Genomic DNA, 23,968 nt, shown 5'->3' on the forward strand with positions numbered 1-23,968 from the left:
GTCAGAGTCCTCAGGAGTTGCTAGAAGAATTATTTGAAGCAATGCTGGTCTGATATTTAAAACCATGCAGACAAACTGGCTAATATTTGAAGAAAATCATTACGATGCTTTCGGAAAGCCAACTGTAACATAGAATGTGTTAAAGGTAGGTCACGTATTGCGATATGACTTTCGAGTATACATACAAGACATTTCTTTGGCTCCTGTGTTCCATTCCTGGAAGGCAAACTAGGGAACAAAAATCAAGGACAAGAGACGTAAGAAATAGTGAATGAACACAGAGACAAATTTCTTTGGAACAATAAATTTTAAAAAAGACACTTAAAATGAAAGGAAATTTAAGTTATTTAAATTTGGAATAATTTTGAGATTCTAAATGGCTAAAGCAAGTTAGCAGATTACTTTTGAAAATCTGAGATACTGAAATGTAAATAATGAATATTCAAGAAATGTTAGTGCTTGAAATTGAAGAGAAATGTTTGATTTCTGTATTAGGAATATTGTAAGAAATTTAATCAGAAAACAAAAGTCTAAGATTCACGAGTGAAATAGAATGGTAGACACCGCAGTTAAAAAGTAGAAACGATAAATCTGTTTTGTTATGAGAACTTTGAATGATTTTTCAGGATGAAATTCAATTGAATATAAATCAGTTTAAAATTTATATAGATAATAGTGAAAGGAAAGTGCAGATGAGAATAATACATATAGGCTGAGGTTTGGATTGGGACAGTATAGCTTTATAGGAAGAAGAAGTAATATTCACAAGTTGGATACTGTTAAGGAAAAGAGAACTGAAGGATATTTTAGTTCATTCTATTTGGTAGTTAAAACACGTATAGGTCTAAATCAAGAATTAGCAAACATTTCTGTAAGAGAATGCTACTGAGTGAGGTCATCGAAAGGCAAATAGTATTACAGGGAGCATCTACATCTTTAGCTGTGGTAGACAGAACTAGAACCTTGAAAATAAATTGAAATGTTGGTTACAGACTATCAGACTCGAAGTGTTACCACACTCAACAGGCTAACATTTATACTGGCAATCGATGCAACTTTGAGGTTTACATTATTATACAGTAGGATAGAGTTGAAACAGCAGGAGGGTATACTACCTAAAAAGGAGGACACATATGGTGTGAGATTGTAATTAAGAATTAATAGCTGCTAGAGTTCCATCAGAGACAATTGTGATCAAGGCTAAAGCACACACCAGAAGGGTAAAGACCTCATCCAGTTAGGTATCTGATGATGGATAAGTAGGCTGCCATAACTGGTCATGAGCCACCAAGTGGCAGCTGCAGCAGCAGCAAATGACAGAGATGAACATAATTGGCATACACATGCATGTGGAAGGAAAGGGGGAGAAAAGACAATAGGAAGAACAAGGAGCAGTAAAAAGTACCAACGGCATCTGGAAGCCAGAGGAAATGATAGGAATACCGTGATACATTAAGCATAATGTTATGAAAATATATCCCAGAAATTCACAATGGCAAGAGACCTAGCAAAACATGGTCAGCAATTACTGGTATGCACTCAATATAACCTGGGAACACCAAATTCCACACTGTACTAGCCCCAACCGAATGTGCCATGGGAGCAAATAGATTTTGTGATTCCATCGAGTCAGGGAAAGATCTACCATTACTGATTAACTTACAAGGTGGGTGAAGCCTATCTCACATGAGATTGTTCAAAACAACTATTACTCAAATAATGCTTGAAGAGGTAATTCCTAGATGAGATCAGATTAGATTAGATACCCTACAGTGTGGAAACAGGCCCTTCGCACCCAACAAGTCCACACTGACCCTCGGAAGATCAACCCACCCTGACCCATTTCCCTCTCTCTCTAATGCGCCTAATACTATGGGCAATTTCACATGGCCAATTCACCTGACCCGTACATCTTTCTGTCTGTGGAAGGAAACTGGAGCACTCAGAGGAAACCCATGCAGACACAGGGAGAATGTGCAAACTCCACACAGACAGTTGCCCGAGGCTGGAATCGAACCTGGGACCCTGGTGCTGTGAGGCAGCAGTGCTAACCACTGAGCCACCGCACCGCCCATATATCATTATACGTGGATTCAGATCAGGGAACATGTTTATCCGGACAAGTAATTAAGGAAGTTTGTAAATTACTGTGAATCATTTAAAGAAACAATTGAAAATATTCAACAAAAATACATTCCATTGCAAAGAAACTGCAAGAAATACCTATCCATGGCTCAGATAGGATTGGACCAAAAGAAGAGGTTTAAAATGTTGCAAAAAAGTCACCAGTCTGAGGAGTGGGAGTTTCTGCATTGTCCAGTGCCTCCAACTGTTTTGGGGTATCATGTGCAGTGAAATCAAATTGGCTGAACATTGGCATTTGTGATAATGGGGACCTGTGGAGGAAGCCAAAATGGATCATCAAAATGGTACTGCCTGAAGATTTTTGTGAATACTTTAGCCTTATCTTTTGCAGTAGTATATTGAGCTCCACCCCCTTGTTGAGGAAGGAGATATTTGTGGAGCTGTCTTCTCCAGTGAGCCAGTTGTCCACCACCTTTCATGACTATAGGTGGCCGGACTTCAGTCCTAGGTTCTGATTCGTTAGTTTTCGAATTGTTTAACTCTGTTTATCATTTGCTACTTATACTGTTTTGTAGCTTCAACAGATTGACATCTCATTTGTTGTTTTGGTTGCTGTTCCTGGCATGCACTTCTGCATTCTTCATTCAAACAGGGTTGATCCTCTAGTTGAACAAAATCTTGTCAACTATGCAAAATAGAGAGATCCAGTTAAATCCTATGGTTAGTGACAGACTCAGTCCTGAAATAGAATCTTTCACAGAAGTATCAAGAGATCCAGCACACAGTTCAATGGACATATCTAATGTTACTGCAAGCAGCATTTTTATTTACATGGCATTAGAAATTTCAGACCCTGAGTAAAAATATGTTGGGAACACCTGGATTTTTTCTAACTGTTATGACTGATTTGGTTTCTTTGTTTTGCCCAGAGAAACAGTGACATGATCAAATTTATTTCATTGTGCTTGATTGGTTATTCAGACCTTGAGAACAGTACTGCATTGAGAAGGCACTAGATCTTGGGCAAGGTTACTGAATTGAGAGAAGGCATGACAGTATGACATACAGTATGAGAGAATGGTGTCTAGGGTTACATTATGAGAACATAATCATTGCTTATATTATTTTGAAATTAAAAGGTTGAAGGATTATCCAATTGAGATTGTGAGAATGAAGAAGAAATTCAATAAATTTGATATTCCCCCTGGTCGGAAAGATCAGAATAATTTTAAAATTAGATCTGAACCATTTAGATGGGAAGAAAAGTAAGCACTGTCCCAAATTATGAACAGTGAAAATCTGCAACCCAACACCCCAAATGCTACAAATACGGAGTCAATTGAATTTTTCAAGACTGACATAGAATAATTTTTGATAGGTGAGGATACCAAGGTGTGGGAGCAAAGGCAGATAATGCAGCTGAACTATAGTCCCAACTAACCAGCAGGCAGGATCAAGTGGCAGAATGGCTTACTCCTTACTCCCACCAGTCACTATCCTTGCAGCTCCCTGATAGATGGTTCACGATTTCCAAGTGCTTTAGATGGTCCTACAGGACTAACCATTGCCCACTTCTCATGCTGTAATGGGACATAACTCCAGAACATGATAATTTAACGCTTAAGTTTAACCATGACCAAGACCCTGGAATGTGTGCAGAAACCATCACTGGCTGATGATACCATTAGTGACAGCAGCCCCTGTTGAATTACTGAAGGACTAAACCCCACATTCATGGAGGTTGGTGATTTGGTTCAATATGCAACAGTGTGTGCAGGCAGCTGGCACATGCTGTAGGTTTGACAATGATGTCTCACTGCTATTCAGCAAGATGTTCATTTCTGAACTGATGACTACTCAGTGGCATAATAAGCAGCCTGATTCTCAGCAGGCATTGAATAGCAAGTCAATATGGCAGCATTGTGTTTAGACTCTAGCTATGGAGTCAATAAAGGAATGTAACTGCAAGGTAAGGCAAGCTAAGGCATGGATGTTGGCAGCATTCATGAAATGTAGCCTGGTCCAATTCATGAGCTAAATGGTTAACCCTGTGCACAAAGAGTCTTTGCAGTAGCACACGAGTACATTGTTTTTACCTCGTTGATTTTAACCCTACTGCGAATCCTCTTGCAAGGATGCCTGCCTTGAAGCAGTTTTCCTCCTCTCTCTACAAGAATTTCAGGGAGTCCCTGTGAAGGGCTTTTGCCCGAAACGTCGATTTCGCTGCTCCTTGGATGCTGCCTGAACTGCTGTGCTCTTCCAGCACCACTAATCCAGAATCTGGTTTCCAGCATCTGCAGTCATTGTTTTTACCTATGAGTACTCATTGCCAATGCAACTTTAAAGTCAACAAACATCCTTCAAGTGGATCAGCAAAGTGCCAGAAGAGTCCTGAGAGGTTGGCAGGTGTCTGATTCCTGATTAAGGGCTTATGCCCAAAACGTCGATTCTCCTGTTCCTTGGATGCTGCCTGACCTGCTGCGCTTTTCCAGCAACACATTTTCAGCTCTGATGCCAGCGGCCATGGACAGGGGTGGCTGCAGCTGGAGCCCTGGAGTTTGCCTTGAGATGTTTTGCTGGGTATCCAAGATGGTGGCCAGAGGAGAAAGCAGCAAGCTCAAGCTGCCAGTTACCCTGTTCAGACTTACAAGTTGAAAATTGTCAACATCTAATCTCTCATAGCAAGTGGTAGAACAAGAAGCTGCATATTAACAACGCTGTACACAAGCAATAATCCTCAACATCATTTATATAAATGATTTGGGTGTGAACAAAGGAGGTATGGTTAGTAAGTTTGCAGATGACATCAAAATTGGAGGTGTACTCCAAAAGGAGGTGGATAGCGAAGAATGTTAGCTCAGAGTACAATGGATCTTGATCAGGTGGGCCAAAGAGTGGCAGCTAGAGGTGTTGCATTTTGGAAAGGCAAATTAGGGCAAGACTTATACACTCAATGGTAAGATCCTGAGGAGAGTTGCTGAACAAAGAGATGACGCAGTGCAGGTTCATAGTTCCTTGAAAGTGGAATCACAAATAGATAGTATAGTTAAGAAGGCATTTGGTATGCTTGCCTTTATTGGTAAGTGCATTGATTATAGGAATTGAGAGATCATGTTGTAGCTGTACAGAACATTGGTTAGGTCACTTTTGGAATACTGCATTCAACTCTGGTCTCCCTGCATTAGGAAGGATGTTATGAAATTTGAAAGGATTCAGAAAATATTTACGAGGAGGTTGCTAGGGTTGGAGGATTGAACTATAGGGAGAGATTGAATAGGCTGGAGTTATTTTCTTTGGAGCATCGGAGGCTGAGGGGAGACCTTACAGAAGTTTATAAAATCACTAGGCACATGTATAGGGTAAATTGATAAGATCTTTTCCCTTCAGTGGGGGGGTCAAAAACTAGAGGGCATAGGTCTAAGGTAAGAGCAGCAAGTTTAAAAGGGACCTGCGTTTCACACAGAGGGTGATACATGTTTGGAATGAGCTGCCAGAGAAATTGGTGGAGGCTGTTACGATTACAACATTTAAAAGGCATCAGGATGGGTATATGAAAAGGAAGAGTTTAGAGGGATATGGTTCAAATGCTGGCAAATAGGACTAAATATTTTAGGATATCTGGTCAGCATGGACAAGTTGGACCAAAGGGTCTGTTTCCATGCTATACATCTCTATGACTCTACAACAGGCATCTTGTCATTCTTGAGAGAGAGAAAACTTCATCTCAACTTCCAGAATTCTGTTGGAAAATACAAGTTGCTTTGAACCTCGAGAAAGGCCTCACCTGATTTCTCACAGATCTCTTAGATTCCTCGCTAAAGTCAACATCATTCAGCCCCTTAAAGATTCTGTCCTGAAAAACTGATATTGCAATTCTACCTGAGAAACTTATGGTACACTTTCTCTTAAAATCTCCTGAACGACCACTTCTGAAAATATCTCAGTGACAACCATGGGCCTTGTGGCAGCCATTCTATGTAACCAATGGATACCAGGGGAAAAGCCATCTTGAACATTTGCAATGAATGTATGGTCTGTCTTCTATGAACATTCCAGACCTGGTCACACGCCATGGAGGGGACAGTTTTCAAGCAGGTCTCAGTGACTCTGGCCTTGAATACATATGGCATTAGCAACGACATGAGTATCACCTGAATCTTGCATAAAGTGGGCACATTAATAATGGTGTAAATGGGCTCAACCAAAATGATGGCCTGTTTCCACCCTGTAGGGATTATATTCTATTCTATTCAAAATGGTGGGGAGGGGCCGAGACACTAAAATTCATTAGAGCCAAGGGACAGCAACAGAAAAGTGAACATTAAAAAATGGGGGAAATCAGTGTCACAGGCACAGCCTGAAATTCACCCAACTAAAATCTGGAGGTCAGTAATTGCCAAAGGATACAGAGTGCAAATGATGGCCTTAACCAAACATAAGCACGAGAGACAATACATTACAGCTGTCATACTCTTACACTGAAATGTAATTATGCAAAGGCGTGTGCTGTGGTATGAGTGGGAAACTTTTCTTTTGGTGGGAATTGTGGGGACAGAAAAGGCCTTTCATGGTGATTTAGCAGAAATCCACTCCCAGCTTATCCAATCTTTCCTCATATCTCTAACGCTCCCTGCCAGGCAGCACCCTGCTAAATCTCCTCTGCAACCTCTGTTGTTTAATTACATCCTTCCTAATGCGAGTCAACTAGAACTGCCCACATTGCTCCAGTTGTGGCATAATTAGAATTTTATACAGTTCCTTCTGTTATATGCCTCAGCTAATAAAGACAAGTATCCCATATTCTTAACCAGCCTATCTACCTACCTCGCTACCTTTAAGAATCTATGGACATAAATATTTCCCAGTGATATACTGGCCCAATGTGCACAGTCGAGTTGATACACTCGTGGAGGTTTGCGTGGTCTTCTCCTGTTCTCTGTACCCTATGTTGAGGAGGGCAATGCTTGTCACTGGCCACTCGGGTGTCAGAGAAAAGTTTCGAAGCAAAATGGTTGAATTATCTGCCAGTGGAGAGAGCCCGGTTCCCGGGGACGGGACAAACAGCAGCAGGGAGACTGAATGAGAAGCAGCTGTTCGGGAAACTCTGTCATAATCGCTCCTAGTAACTGGTTCAAAAACATTGATCAAATTTGTCCAACACAACCTTTCCTTAATAAATCCATGCTGACTAGTCCTGATTAATCCATGTATCTGCAATCACATGGTAAAGACAATCAGCTTGCCAATCGGATTACAAAATTGGATTGACGGTAGAAGACAGAGGATGATGAGGGAGGATGGTTTTCAGACTAGAGGCCTATGACCAACAGTGTTCCACAGGGATCAGTACTGCATCCACTTCAATTTGTCATTTATAGAAATGACTTGGATGAGAATACAAGAAACATGATTTGTAAGATTGCAAATGGCACCAGAATTGGTGGTATAATGGACAGTGAAGGTTACCTAAGATTATAAAGAGATCTTGATCACTTGGGTCAATGGGCCGAAAAGTGGAAGATGGAATTGCATTTGAATAAATGCGGGGTGTTGCATTTTGGTAAAACAAACAACATTATATAACTAATGGTGGGACTCTGGGTAGTGTTATAGAACAGACAGACCTAGGGGTTCAGGTATTTAGTTCTTTGAAATTTGCATCACAGGTAGACAGGGTGGTTAAGAATGTGCTTAGCACCCTTGCCTTCATTGCTCAGACCTTTGAGCATAAAAGTTGGGACGTTATGTTGAGGTCATAAAGGACATTGGTGAGGCCTCTTCTGGAGTACTGTGTGCAGTTCTGGTCACCCTTTTATCGGAAGGATATTATTAAACTGGAAGGGTTCAGTAAAGATTTACCAGCATGTTGCCAGGAATGGAAGATTTGAGACATAAAATTTTGAGACAAAATCGAAGTAGGGGATGAGGAGCATAGTCATTTTCCTTAGGTGGGGGAGTTCAAAACTAGGGGGCATATTTTTAAGGTGAGAGGAGAAAGATTTAAAAAGGCTGAGGAGCAACCTTCTTACACAAAGTGTGGTTAATGTTGTAATGAACTTTCAGAGGAAGTGGTGAATTCAGGTACAGTTACAATGTTTAAAAATCATTTTGATGAGTGGTTGAATAGGAAATGTTTGGAGCGATATGGGCTAAACGCAAACAAGAGGGACTAGTTTACTTTGGGAACATGGTTGGCATGGACTAGTTGGATTGAAGGGTCTATTTCCATGTCATATGACTCTATGCACATACATTCTGTCCCTTAATTCTTTTTAATAATTGCCCCATCACTTAGGTTAAAATGACTAGCCTGTAATTTCCTGGTCTGTCCTTGCATCGATTTTTGACAAAGAGACATTAGCAGTCCTTCAGTCATCAAGAACCTTGCATGTGGCCAGAGTTTTTGAAAATTACTGCCAGGGTTTTGATGTCTCCCTGCTTGCCTCCCTTAATAGCATAGGATACATCACATTTCTTATAATATTTCACAGTCCTCTGATGTACAAACCTGTATCACCCTTTTCCATTGTGAAGACCAATGCAAAGTATTCATTGAAACTGTACCTACATTGTCTGAGTCCACACATATATTACTCCTGTAGTCTTTCCAGAGGTATTGCTTTTTGTTCTTCATATATTTTTTTTAAAAACCCCTTGGGTTTTTTTTATTTCTACCAGCTATTGCTTTCTTATGCACTCTCTTAGCTTTCTCAATTTCCTTTTTAAGGTCTCCCACCCCCACCAAATAGACTTTCCTTATTCCTCTCTGGGGACGTTGTGGTATTGAGCACTTGGCAACTGCCTTAAGCTTTTCTTTTTTTCAATTGAACCTAACCTTAACTGGGTTCGCTGGTTTTAGACCAACCCTCTATCTTTATGGCAACATATTTGTTTTGTATCTTTTCGCCATTTCCCTATTTAATGTCCCCCACTGCTCCCAGTCCACTTGGGTCAAATCATATCTTATCTTAATAAAGTTAGCTACTCCCCAGTTTCAAACTTTCATTTCCAGTCTATTCAGATCCTTTTTGCTAAATATTGTAAATCTGAATTATGATCAATATCTCCAACATGTTGCTCTTCTACCTGCCCAGATTCGTTTCAGAATACAAGGTCCAACACTATCCCCCTCCCTTATTGAGCTTTTTATGTATTGGTTAAAAGGTTCTTCTGGATGCAACTTAAGAATTTTGCTCTCTCTCCCTACCTTGTTCACTGGAGCTCTCTCAGTTAATATTTGGGTAGGTAAAATCTTCGACTATTACTGCCTTATTATTCTTATCCTCTGCTAACCTTTCAATGTGTGCGTAGACTGTTGAGTTATATTAATACTGCTTAAGCATCTTCTAAGATAGTGTTTGATCTGCAAGAAACAATTTGTACAGCTTTTCTCAGCAGACCTCTGTGCTCTAAGGGATAGTGAACTGAATTACTGCTGTACATCTCCCAACCTTGAATGTCAGTGCACTCTCTTAAACAAATACATAGGATGAACCTTTCCTCTGCAGAGTCTGGAATTACTGATTCTGTATTCACACTTACAAGTTAAATGTAAATAGGATGGTATATAGGCCCCATAGCATGTTCTGTAGATACTACATTCATTTCTGTCCATTTAATGCCATGGCTGCAGTCCTAAACATCGTGGATCAAAGATCCTTGACGGAAGTTATAAGGACTCAGAGTCGGAAGCTTATGAGTGATGAGCAATCCTTGGCAACTGCAATTTCCTTTATCCTTGGGATACCTGATAAGGCTGCTCATCTCTCACGTGGGATTTAACCAGTTCCAACAGCAAATATTGCACTGTTGTAGTGTCAGTTACAGTGTAAATAAATATAATGATTGCAAAAACTAATTACGTTACATCTGTACCATCCACAGGCCCTCAATACCTTTTCCGAGTCAGAAAGTCATACAGCATATATGCAGGCCTTTTGGCCCACCATGTCAATGCAAACCAACAAACACCAAACTGCACTAATCCTATTCACTTGCACTTTGTCCATAGGCTACTATGCCCCACCATTTTAAATGCTCATCCAGATACTATTTAAATGCTGCAAGATACCTGCCTCCAACACTCTGTCAGGCATCACATTACACATTTCTACCACCAACTGGATGAAAACATTGTTTTCTCAGACTTCCTCTAAACCACTTGATTCTCATTTCAAACTAATACCCTCTGGTCTTTGACACATCATGGAGAAGACAGTTTCACAATCTACTCTGACTATGCCTTCGTAATTTTGTAAACCTCAATCAGGTCCAAACCAAACCCCACATCACACAGCCTTTTCTGCTCCAAGGAAAATAAACCCAGTCTATTCAGGATCTTCCCAGAACTGAGACTTTTCAAGCATGCAATATACTGCTGAATCTCCTCTGCATTCTCTCCAGTGCAATCATGTCTTGTGGATAGTGTGGCAACCAAAGGCGCACACGATATGGTCTAACCAATGTTTCATTAAGTTGTTACAAGACTTCCTTGTACCAATATTCTACACTCCGGCTAAAGCTAAGGAAGCATCCATATGCTATAGACCATAAGATACAGGAGCAAAATTAAGCCAGTCAAACCATCAAGTCTGCTCCGTCATTCGATCATAGCCTTCCCCTACCTTCTCCCCCTAACCCTTGATCTTCATACTAATCAAGAACCTATCTATCTCTGTCTTAAACACACTCAATTTCTACCCTTTGCTGTGATGACTTCCACAGAGTCACTACCTTCAAGCTGAAGAAATTCCTCTTCACCTTGGCTCTAAAAAGTTGTCCCTTCACCCTGAGGCACGTCCAATTGATCCAGGCCTTTCAATATTCTGTAAGTTTCAATCAGATCCCCTTTCATCCTTCTAAACTCTACTAAATACAGACCAGGAGTCCTTAACCAATCCCATATGACAAGCCCTTCATCCCTGGGATCATTCTTGTAAACATCCTCTAGATCTATCCATTGCCAGCACATCTTTCCCTAAACACAGAGCCCAAAACCTCTCACAATATTCCAAATGCAGTCTGATCAGAGCCTTATACAGCCTCAGCAGTACATCTCTGCACTTTTTCTAGCCATCTTGAGATGAAGACCAACATAACATTGCCTTCCCAAACATCAGCTGAACCTGCAAGTTAGTTGTAACAGAATCCTGAACTCAGACTACCAAGTGCCTTCATACTTCAGATTTCCAAAGTCTTTCCCCATTTAGAAAACATTCTTTGCTTCTATTCTTCTTAAAAAAAACGTATAACCTCACACTTTGCCACATATTATTCCATCTGTTACTTCTTTGTCTACTCGCCTGGTATGTCCAAGTTCTTCTACAGCCTCCGGCTTCTTCAATACTACCTGTGTCTCCACTTATCTTTGTGTCATCTGCAAACTTAGCAAAAATACCCTCAGCTCCTTCATCCAGATCATTGATGTATAATGTGAATACTTATGCTCTCAACACTGACCCCTGCGGAACTCCACTTGTCACCATCTGCTATCCTGAAAGTGACCGCTTTATCCATTCTCTTTATCTTCTGCCAGTCAGCCAGTCCTCTAATATTGTGAATACTTTTCCCCTAACACCATGGGCTCTGATCTTATTTAGCAGCCTCCTGTATGATACCTTGTCAAAAGCCTTACGGAAATCCAAATCAATCACATTCACTCCTGTCGTTTGTTACCTCCTCAAAGAATTCCAGCAGATTTTTCACACATGACCTCTTCTTGACGAAGCCATGCTGACACTGCCCTATTTTATCATGCACTTCTAAGTCCTCCACAATTTCATCTTTAATAACAGATTCTAAATTCTTACTAATGACTGAGGTCAGGCTAAGTTGCTTATGGTTTATTTTCTTCTGCTTCCCTCCGTTCTTAAACAGGGATGTTATTTTAGCCACTTTCTAGTCTCCCTGACTCCAGCGATTCCTGAAAGATCACCAATATCTCTACAATCTCCACAGCCATCTCCTTCAGAACTCTGGGGGAGTCCAACTGGTCCAGATAATTGATTTGTTTTCAAACCCTTCAACTTCCCCAACACCTTCTCCTTAGTGATGTGCACTGCACTCATCTCTCTCCCCTGTCTCTCTTGAAATTCTGGTATGATGCTGGTGTCTTCCATTGTGAAAACTGATACATTGTATCTATTCAGTTCCCCTGCCATTTCTTTACTCTCCATTATCCATTCTCACCTCTTAGAACTTTTGGAACTCTTGCAATCTTCTTTTATATTGCTAGTTAGCTTACTCTCACACTTCATCTTCGCCTTACTTTGTTTCTTTTTACTTATCCTCTGCTTTTTTTTTCCAAAGGCTTCCTATCCTCTGGTCTCCCACTAATCTTCACCACACTAATCTTTTCTTTCTTTGGCTTCTATATGCTGTCCCTGACTTCCTGTGTCAGCCATAGTTGCCTCAACTGCCCTTAATGGTTCTGCTTCCTTGGGATGAATTTCCACTGTGCCTCCCAAATTATCTCCAGAAACTTCTGCTATTGCTGGTCCACCATCTTCCCTGCTAGGCTTTAATTCCAATCAACTCTGGCTAATCCTTCCCTCATATCATTGCAGTTATCTTTATTCAATTGTAATACCATTACATCTGATTCAATCATTTTCCTCTCAGTAGGTTAAATTCTATCATATTACGGTCACTGCCCCCAGGGGTTCCTTCACCTTAAGCTCCCTAATCAAGTCTGTCTCATTACACATCACTAAATCCAGACTGTCTATTCCTTAATGGGCTCCACCACTAGCTCCTTGAAAAGAAATCTCGTAGACATTCTAGGAATTCCTTTTCTCGAATCCAACTCGAGAGGCAGCAGTGGTTAGCACTGCTGCCTCACAGCGCCAGAGATCCAGGTTCAATTCCCGCCTCAGGCGACTGACTGTGTGGAGTTTGCACGTTCTCCCCGTGTCTGCGTGGGTTTCCTCCGGGTGCTCCGGTTTCCTCCCACAGTCCAAAGATGTGCAGGGTCAGGTGAATTGGCCATACTAAATTGCCCGTAGTGTTAGATAAGGGGTAAACGTAGGGGTATGGGTGGGTTTCGCTTCGGCGGGTCGGTGTGGACTTGTTGGGCCGAAGGGCCTGTTTCCACACTTTAATCTAATCTAATCTAATCTAATCAACTGATTTTCCCAGTCCACCTGCACATTGAAGCTCCCCGTGATTTTTGTAATAGTGCCTTTCTTTTAGCCCTTTCTAATCTTCCGATTTATTTTCTTCTCCATATCCCAAATACTGCTAGTTGACTGTACACAACTCCCAATTTTGGTCTTTTTTCCTTTGCGATTCAACTCTATCCACACAGATTCTATGCCTTCTGACATTATATCATTTTTGGTTATCAATTTAATTTCATAACTTACTTTAACAAAGCAACCCTGCCCACTCTGCCCATTTGCCTGTCCTTTGCATGGGATATATATCCTTGGATGTTCAGCTCCCAGCCCTGATATTCTTGCAACCAAGTCTCAGTGATATCTACAATATCTTACCAGCCAATTTCAATCTGCACTACAAGCTCATTTACCTTGTTTCTCTCTTCTTCACCACCCAGTCTACCTATGCTGACATGTTCACGAATCTAAGCTCTTGTACACGAAAGTCCTTCTGTTCCTCAGTTCTGCTTAGGGACCCTCCATTCATTGTGTATACATTTTCCTAATTAGATCTCCCAAAATGCATCACCTTGCACTTATTAGAATTAAATTCCATCTGCAGTTACTTTGCCGAATTTAGCAGCTTTACTGAGGCCATCCTCCTCACTGTCAGCAACGTCCCCAATTTTGTCATCTGCAAACTTACAAATTAAACCTTCGACACTGACATTCAAGTCATTGATGTACATAACAAACAGCAGGGGTTCCAGTACCAATCCATGGTATATTGCTCATTACAGGCTTCCAATTATAAAAACAACTCTTTTTGCTCCTATTTGAAAACCAATTTTGGACCCAATTTGCCAAGTTTTGTTGGATCTCGTGGGCTCTTATCTTTTGGACCAACTTTAAATGTGGAACTTTGTCAAAGGCCTTACTGAAGTCCATGCAAACCATATCAACTACTCTACCCTCATCCATGTATTTAGTCACCTTTGAAAAAACTTAATTGAATTAGTCAGACAGGACTCCAACAAATCTGTGCTGACTCTCTCTGATCAATCCCTGCCTTTCCAAGTATTAATTCAACATGTCATAGAGATGTACAGCATGGAAATAGACCCATCAGTCCAACTCATCCATACAGACCAGAATAACCCAACCTAATCTAGTCCCACTTGTCAGCACCTGGTGGTTAGCACTGCTGCCTCACAGCTCCAGAGACCTGGGTTCAATTCCCGACTCAGGCGACTGACTGTGTGGAGTTTGCACATTCTCCCCATGTCTGCGTGGGTTTCCTCCGGTTTCCTCCCACAGTCCAAGGATGTGCAGGTCAGGTGAATTGGCCATGCTAAATTGCCCGTAGTGTTAGGTAAAAGGGGTAAATGTACGGGAATGGATGGGTTACGCTTCGGCGGGTCGGTGTGGACTTGTTGGGCTGAAGGGCCTGTTTCCACACTGTAAGTAATCTAATCTAATAACCTTTCCTATTCATATACCCATGCAGTTGTAAATTTTTGCAGTTGTACCAGCCTCCACCACTTCCTCTGGCAACTCATTCTATATATGCACCACTTACTGCCCCTTAGGTCTCTTTTATATCTTTCCCCTCTCACCCTAAACCTATGCCTTCTAGTTCTGGACTCCCCCACCCCAGGAAAAAGACATTATCTATTTACCCTATCGATGCCCTTCATGATTTTATAACCCTCTATAAGGTCACCCCTCAGCCTCCGACACTCCAGGGAAAACAGCCCTAGCCTATTCAACCTGTCCCTATAGCACAAATCCTCCAACCCTAGCAACATCCATGTAAATCTTTTCTGAACCCTTTCATGTTTCACAAGGATAGGAAGGAGACCAGAATTGCACATAATATTCCAAAAGTGGCCTAATCAACGTTCTGTACAGCCGCAACTTGACCTCCTAACGCCTATACTCAATACTCTGATTAATAACAGAAAGCATACCAAACGCCTTCTTCGTTATCCTATCTACCTACGACTCTACTTTCAAGGCACTATGAACCTGTAAAGACTCCAAAGACTCAACTACAGAATTTTGTCCAATACTTTCACTCAGTTCAGACTACTTGGTCTGTAATGCCTGGCCTATCTCTGCTGCCTTTTTTGAGCAAATAAACAACATTAGCTATCCTCTAATCTTCTGGCACCTGACGTGTGGTCAACGAAGTATTACAAATATCCGCCGAAGCACCAGCAACTTCCCTGCCTCCTAGAGAAGTCTGAGATACACCTGATCTGACCCTGGGGATTATGCAATTGTATGCCCACTAAAACATGTAACACCTCATTAATCTTCATGCATTCCGAAACCTCACCATTCTAACTGAAATCCCTGGCTACAATATTTTCCTCCTCTGTGAATACAGATGAGAAGTATTCATTTCTATCCACTGACTCCTTTGGTCTCTAATAGGTCCCACTCTTTCCCTGGTAATCCTCTTATTTTAAAATGCTTATAAAATGCTTTGGGTTTTCTTGATCCTATCTGCCAAAGATATTTCATGACTCTCCTTTGCCCTCATTTCCTTTTTAGGCAACCTCCTACACTCTACACTTTTGAAGGTCCGCCCCAGTTTTTAATGTGCCGTACTTGACTATGTTTCTTTCTTTTTCCTTCATAAAACTCTTTACCTCTGAATATTCCTTGACATTCTGAGTTCCCTGAACTTGCTGTCCCTGCCCTTCATTGTTAGAGGAACATGTTGGCCCACTTACCAAATGGAGACTTATCTGCTGGGAGCCACTGCCAATCTACGTTTACCAGATCCTATCTAATGATATTGAAATTGGCCTTTCTCCAAATTAGACAGGTACCTTCTGCATGATCCATATCCCTTTCATAATGATTTTTGAAACTTACAGTTATGGTCACTATCCCCAAAATGTTCACCCACTGAAAATTCAACCATTCAACCAGCTTCATTCCCTAGGATTCAGTCTCTCACAGCCCCATGTTAATAGGACTATTTACATACTGGCATAAAAAGCTCTCCTGGATGCACTTTAAAAATTCCGTCTCATCTAATCCTTTCATACGTAGACAATCCCCGTTAGTATTTGTAAAGTTGAAATCTCCTGCAACTCTCACCCTGTTTCTCTCATACATTTCGGTGATTTGCCTACATATCAGTTCCTGTATATTATCCCAGCAAGGTAATTGCCTCTTTTTTATGTCTAAGCTCCACCTGGATGGCCTCATTTGAAGATCCTTCTAGGGCATCCCTCTCATTACTGCAGTGATGGGTTATTTTGTCAATAATGCAATGCAAACCTCTCTTACTTCCCCTTTTATACCCTGGAATGTTGGGTTGCCAGTCCAGTCCTTCCACAACCCTGTCTCAATGATTGCAAGAATATCATATACCCATGAGCTGATCAATGTTCAAAGTTCAACTGCCTTAGCATGTATTAAAATAGATATAATTTAGCTTTCTCGACCTCTCATGTGCCTTATCCTGACCATGTCTTCTCTGTCTACCGGACTGTCCTAACATTCCTCCAATATCTGATTGGACCTTGATTCCAATTTTACATCTATTCTGTGCCCCATCCCATTGCTAAATCAGTTTAAAAATCCACCAACAGCACAATCAAACCTCCCAGCAAGGATTTTGGAGCTCGTTTGAGTACAACTTGCACAGGTCCCACCTACCCCAAATGCTGTCCCAATGCTCCAAGAATGTAAAGGAGAAAGTGAGGTCTGCAGATACTGGAGATCAGAGCTGAAAATGTGTTGCTGGAAAAGCGCAGCAGGTCAGGCAGCATCCAGGGAACAGGAGAATCGACGTTTCGGGCATAAGCCCTTCTTCAGGTTTTCCTCCCGCCATGGTGCCATAAACTTAGCTGTTGCTGCTTTCCACTAAAACCAACACCCACCCCTCCCCTAAACAGTATCCAAAATAGTACATCTATCTGAGAGGGGAATAGCAACAAGAAGAGTTTCTATTCCCCTCTAAAACAGATGTAGAAGACTCCTGCACTATCTGCTCATGCTTACTAGTCTTCCTGGTTGGCACTCAACACCTTCTCTCCCTTCTACTACATCCAAGTGCATGCTTGATATCTACAACTGGGTGGAAAGAACCAACTTTGTAGTTTGTCCTGTTGATCACGTCCTGGTGCCCTTGGGCCTAGGGGTCTCATCATTCCTGTACATATTCCTCTTGTACAGCTTCAAGCTTTGGGATCACAGGTCCATGAGATGTGGAGAGGCTGTGCATTGCTGCAGAGTCTGGAAGAAACCAACTAGGCTACCCCTGTATTGCTTATCCTTCCTAGACACATCTTCTGGCATCATGTATCAGAGAGGAAAGGGTACCAGGAATGAAGTTGAGATGACTTATCCCACAGCATTTTTTCCCATTCAGTAGATGCGGTTTCACTGGCTGGGTCGGAATATGTTAACCATCCTTGTCATCGAGAAGGTAGAAGTGAACTACCTTCCTGAACTGCTGTAATCCATTTAGTGCAGGCATACTCAATTGTTAGAGGGGATTGGTCCAGGATTTTAACACGGTGACAGCACTGGAACTTCAATATATTTCCAAGTCTGGATGGCATCTTGGAAAAAAAACTTGCAAATGGTGATATTTGTGCACATCTGCTGCCTTGTCATCGACCGACCAGGCCGTACCCTCTACTTGTCTCTACCTGTCCCCATTTCACCACACTGCCTCCACCACCCTCTTTATCTACAGCTTCCCTTAGATCCACCCCCATTCCTGAAGAAGCGTTACACCAAAAAATCAACCTCTCCGCCTTCTGATGCTGACTGGCTTGCTGTCTTCTTCCAGCCTCCTGTTTGTCTTGCCCTTGTCATTGTAGCTGCTAATGGGACATGGGGTTTAAGGAGCCTGAGTAAATTTCTGCATTGTATTTTGTAAATGGTATATGCTGCTACAGTGTGTCAGTGGTTGTGGGAATGAATGTTGTGCCAATCAAGCGCACTGCTCTTCCACAGATGGCATCAAGATTCTTCAATGTTATTAGAGCTGCACTCATCCAGCCAAGTGGGCGCTATTCCATCACACCCCTGACTCATGCTTTGTAGACAAATCTTAGGCTTTGAAGTCAGGAGAGAGTTACTTCTAGCAGAATTTGCTGTCTTTAATTACCATCTGTACTGTGGCTATTCTAAGATTCTATAACACTGCTGTTCTACTGCAAAATGGTTCATGGGAACTTTTGTATTCACCAGTGAGGATTTAATGGCTTATTTTGACATTATATCTCCAACAATGCAGTACAGACTCATTAGCATGGGAGGTCAGTTGAGATAATGTGCTCAATCTATATGCAGATATGACCACATCTTGTTCTTTATTTAACCTATTTTATTGGTATTGACATGTGCCATGACTGCTGGTTGTTTAACCTCCTCCTTCAGAATGCCCTGCAGCTGCTTTGAAACATTCCCAACCCTGGCACCAGAGGGGCAATATACCATTAAAGAATCTTGTTTGCTACTGCAGAACTGCCTGTCAGTTCCCCTTACAATCGATTCCCCTACCACTAAAGCTCTCCCAGTCTTTTTCCTCCAACCTTTAGGGCAGCATGGTGGCACGGTGGTTAGCACTGCTGCCTCACAGCACCAGAGACCTGGGTTCAATTCCCACCTCAGGTGACTGACTGTGTGGAGTTTGCACGTTCTCCCCGTGTCTGCGTGGGTTTCCTCCGGGTGCTCCGGTTTCCTCCCACAGTCTAAAGATGTGCAGGTCAGGTGAATTTGCCATGCTAAATTGTCTGTAGTGTTAGGTAAGGGGTAAATGTAGGGGTATGGGTGGTTTGCGCTTCGGCGGGTCGGTGTGGACTTGTTGGGCCGAAGGGCCTGTTTCCACAGCGTAAAGTTATCTAATCAAACCATGGTGCTACAAACTTGACTGTTGCTGCTTTCCACTGAGAACAACACCCACCTCTTCCCTGGCAACAGGAAGAGTTTCTATTCCCCTCTAAAATAGATGTAGAAGACGCCTGCACTATCTGCCCATGGTTACTAGTAACCTCCAGGATGTTGATAGTGGAGGTGTCAGTGATTGAATGGCAAGGGTCAGTGGTTAGATTCTCACTTGCTAGAGTTGGTCATTGTCTGGCACTCGTTAGTATGAATGTTACTTGCCATTTTCAGCCCAAGTCGTGGATATTGTCTTGGTCTTGCTGTAATTGGATGTGGACTGTTTTAGTAGGACGAATTGTAGAACACTGTATAAATCAGTAAATGTCCTCAATTCGGACCTCACCATGGAGGGAAGATCAATGAAGAGCTAACGTTTGGAGCTAGAACACAACCTAAACAAACTCCTTCAGAATGCAAATAGAAATTGTTAGAAAGCTCCGCATGTCTGGCTCTGATTTCTCTCCATAGATGCTGCTAGACCTGCTGAGCTTTTCCAGCAATTTCTGTTTTTATTTCTGATTTACAGCATCCGCAGTTCTTTCAGTTTTTTCTTCAGATACGTCCTGAAGCTGAGATGACTCATCTCCAAGAATCCACCACCAATCTTCCTTTGTGAAGATATGAGTCCAACCAGACAGTTTACCCCAATTCGCAATTACTCTAGTTTTGTTCTGGCTCCTTGTTGCCACACAGTTAAAAGCAGCCCTGATGTCAAAAGTAGTTACTCTCAGCTCACCTTGAGAGGTTAGCTCTTTTGTCCATGTTTGAATCAAGACTGTAACAAAGTCAGGAACTGAGTGACCCTGGTTGAACCTAAACTGAGCGTCAGTGACCAGGTTGTTGCTAACAAGTATAGATGACCCCTTCTATCATTCGAAGATCAAGAATTGACTCATTTAGTCGTATCAGATGGGTTGGATTTGTCCTACTTTGATGGAGAATACATGGAGAAGACTGCAAATGCAAACAAGGATTTCAAGTTAGAAGACAATAGACCTTATTGGACAAATGGTCCAGAGAGTGTGAAGTGAGGTAACACAATGGCAGTTTTTAAATTGGCATTATGGTTTAAACAATGTGAACCATGAAACATTTGATCTGTTATATAAACACAACTGGTTCACTTATGCCCTTTACAGAAGGCAATTGACGTCCTTACACTGTCTCACTAAAATGATGCAGCCCTTTTCATGATGACTTTTCAGTGTCCTTACAGTTCAACTGAGGAATTAGAAAGCCACAAAAGACGAAGTTCCATTTTTACTTCTTTATCATGGCATCTTGGGAACTCAAGGATTCAACATTCCACTATTAAGAGGACTCACTGCGGTATTGATTGCATGCCTTTCCTCTTACAGAATGAGACGGGACACCACAGCAGGGGAGGGCTGGCTGACTCCCAGAGATCAGAATCCTCTGGAGCCATACATGTGGATTTCACTTGCAGCCTCAGGCAAAGGTTTTTGTTCTCCCCACGCAAGACTGATATGGCCATAACCATATTAACTGCCTCCTGTTCTCATGATCATGCTTCCCATACCTATTAACATTGGCAAGTGAATCCAACAATGAGAACAAAGTCCTTCTGTCTAAATCTCTATCCATCAACATATGATTATGAAGAATACGATAACCAGTCCCTGTAAACCATTCGCTAGTTATCACAGGAAATCGGCAATCACTGGGCACTGTAGAATTGTAATTACCTGTCTTAAACAATGTAATGGCAATCAATCATGTGACTTGTAGACCTCTATATTATTCCTATAAAATATACTGCCTTCGTGTGTAGAGCAAAGATTCGTTGAGAAGTGCCACCAAAAGTAGGCTACATAACTCCTTTGGTGTCACTGAGAATCTCTCACCGGCTCTCCGATAATAAAGCATCTACCGTTGTATCGAAACTTGTGTTGTCTGGATTTGTGGAAAAGATACTTCAACACAACCATTCAGCAAGTTATATCATCATCTTCTCAGGGAATTGCAGGTGCGCAGACCCAGCAATGCCTGTCAGTTCCACTTACAATCAATTCCCCCACCACTAAAGCTCACATCCCAGAAATAAAACCAGTGACCAAATTAACAACTTACTAACAGCCGTCAAAATCTACAGCACAGTTAAAGGCCAATCAAAAAAAATCCAAAGTATTCTAACCCATTTTCAAACCTCTGACCCATAGCCTTTTACGTCTTGTCCTCACCAGAAAATATTTCTTAAATGTTATGAGGGTTTCTGCCTCAACCAGTCTTAGAGACACTGAGCTCCAGATTACCAGTACCCTCTGGTGAAAATATTTTCCTCACATCTCCTCTCAATCTTCTGCCCCTTACATTAAATCTATGTCCGCTGGTATTTAATCCTTCCATTAAGAGGAAAACCTTCTTCCTGTCTTTCCTATCTATGCCCCTCAGAACTTTATATATTTAAATCATTTCCCCACGCAATCTCCCCTGCTCTATGGTAAATAACAGTAGTCTGTCTATTCTCTATTCATAAACTCTCCAGCCCAGGCAACATCCTCTGACCCTCTTCAATGCTATCAAAATCCTCCTTTAATAAGGATTTCAGAACTGCACACAACAGGCTTAACCAAAATTTGATACAGTTCCAACATAACTTCCCTGCTCTTAAACTCTATGCCTCAAACTAATAAAGGCAAATATCCCATGGGCTGTTTGAATACTTTGTGCACTTGTTCTGAGTGAGTCATATAGCAGCTGTACAGGACATTGGTGAGGCCACTTTTGAAATGCTGTGTTCAATTCTGGTCTCCCTGCTATACTAAAAATGTTGTGAAACTTGAAAGGGTGCAGAAAAGATTTACAAAGATGTTGCCAAAGTCGGACGATTTGAGCTCTAGAGAGACACTGAATAGGCTGGAGCTATTTTCTGTGGAGCGTCAGAGACTGAGGGGTGACCTTATAGAGATTTATAAAATCATGATGAGCATGGATAGGGTGAATAGCCAAGGTCTTTTTCCCCAGTGTAGGGAAATCCAAAACTAGAAGACATGCATTTAAGGTGAAAGGGGAAAGATTTAAAAGGGACCTAGGGACAATGTTTTCACAGAGGGTGGTGTGTGTATGGAATGAGGTGCCAAAGGAATGGAGGCAGCTGGCACAATTACAACATTTAAAAGGCACCAAGAGGAGTACATGAATAGGAAGGATTTAGAAGGAGATGGACCAAATGTTGCCAAATTGGTCTAGATCAGTTTAGGATATCTGATCAGCATAGATAAGTTGGACCAAAGGGTCTGTTTTCATGTTGTTCATCTCTATGACCACTGAATATGCATATTAAGGTCTCACCAATCCTCAGTGCTTCCTACTGTCCTCTCATTCATCATATATTGTCTTGCCTTGTTTGTCCAGCCCAAGTACATCATTCCACAATAGTCCTAATATGTAATAAATACAGCTTTTCATGACAAGGTGTAAAACACTCCTTGAGCTATCCTACAATTTTCCTTTACAAAACATTTGTCATGGCAAGTTATCTTTCGCTGTACTTTCAGTTTTACTGCATGGTAGACCATTTGCATGGACAACCTGCCAGTAAACTTCCATGTTACTCACAATCACATCTGAATTGTAATCAGATCTAAACTTGTGCTCAACAAATTGTTTGCAAAATTATGGAAATGTTTCTCTCCATATTCTTGCCTACTACACATTTCCAAACTCACTGTCAGGAGATACAGATATGAGCCTTGGTACTTTCCTCACATGAAAGCCAGTTACACATTGGTATTGGAGAGTTGCTACCTTGTGCTTCATAAAACAACTCTATCTATCCCACAGATGCCCTGCTTTCCTGACTTAGAGGGAACTGCTAGTACAGGTGTAAACCCAAGTTTATATCTCTATAGTATGCTTTAAATGCAACATAAACAATGTTTTCACTGTCACAAAAGCAGAAATTGCTGGAAAAACTCAGGTCTGGTAGCATCTACGGAGAGCAAACAGCGCTAACATCCTTCACAAGCTGCCAGACCTGATGCATTTTTCCAGCAATTTATCTGTTTCTGATTTCTAGATCCACAGTTCTTTCATTTTTTCTTTTAAACAATCAGACATTTAGTCCCAGTTAGTCACGAAAATCAGACAGGATAGCTAACAAGAATTATTCTTTAATTAGGGAATGAGGGCATTGGATAGATCAGAAATAGTGTGCAAAAAGAAAAAAAAACTGTTATGAATGAGCTTGGGGATACTGCAGGGGAAGTGTCTAGTTAAGTGTGACCTGAAAAACTGCAGTTTCCATTTGAGTGAATACGCAGTTCATTGATCTCAGAAGGGATATGTGTAAGGGTCCTGAAAAGATTCACCTCCCCAGGTTTGAGCACACCAATATTACCCATTCCAAACGAACAGGACCGGACTATGTGGGCAGACAGCGGGAATTTGCGTTCTATCCCCACTTCACACTCGTGGGGCTAGTGTTTCTGTCACTAAAACCCCAAAACCTCAGGCTGCTCCCCAACATCCCTAGCCTCCTGACATTCCTCGCTCCACTCACGATCCCGCCCGCCCAAGCTACAGCTACCTATGGTTTGTTAAAGAAGAGCGAGTGAGACCGCGCTCTCTCTCACTCACAGAGCACCCAGATTCCGCAGAGGGTGACGAAGCCGTCGTTAAGCGACTCCTTATCGATAGTAATATTCATGGCGCCCTGTTGCCACTGCCTCGCTCACGTGACCACCAACGGACGGTTTTTAGGGAGGTGCCACGTGATCGCCCGCGCGCCTCCGACACCACATGATGTTGCCGCGGAGGTGGTTAGGCCTGGTTCTTGTTTACAATAAGAAGGTCAGCATTTAATATTTGATAGTTTCCTCACTGTTATTATCTTTACAAATTAATGC

At 41.8% G+C, this 23,968-nt stretch overlaps 1 protein-coding gene across 1 annotated transcript in view; it reads right to left on the minus strand.

Annotated features, from left to right (window-relative positions):
• Positions 1-23,758, minus strand: part of LOC122556853 (putative ammonium transporter 1) — a 197,060-nt gene extending 173,302 nt beyond the window's left edge. Inside the window, exons 1-2 of the mRNA XM_087995464.1 lie at positions 23,700-23,758; positions 186-228 (exon numbers count right to left, since the gene is read on the minus strand). Of these exons, the coding sequence (XP_087851590.1) occupies positions 186-192 (7 nt within the window). The 5' untranslated portion in view covers positions 193-228; positions 23,700-23,758. The remainder of the gene's footprint in view (positions 1-185; positions 229-23,699) is intronic.
• Between the last annotated feature and the right edge of the window lie 210 nt (positions 23,759-23,968).

This window comes from Chiloscyllium plagiosum, unplaced genomic scaffold, assembly GCF_037043375.1.
Source record: "Chiloscyllium plagiosum isolate Xiang-an unplaced genomic scaffold, Cpla_swu_hap1 HiC_scaffold_16, whole genome shotgun sequence".
Lineage (NCBI taxonomy): Eukaryota > Metazoa > Chordata > Chondrichthyes > Orectolobiformes > Hemiscylliidae > Chiloscyllium > Chiloscyllium plagiosum.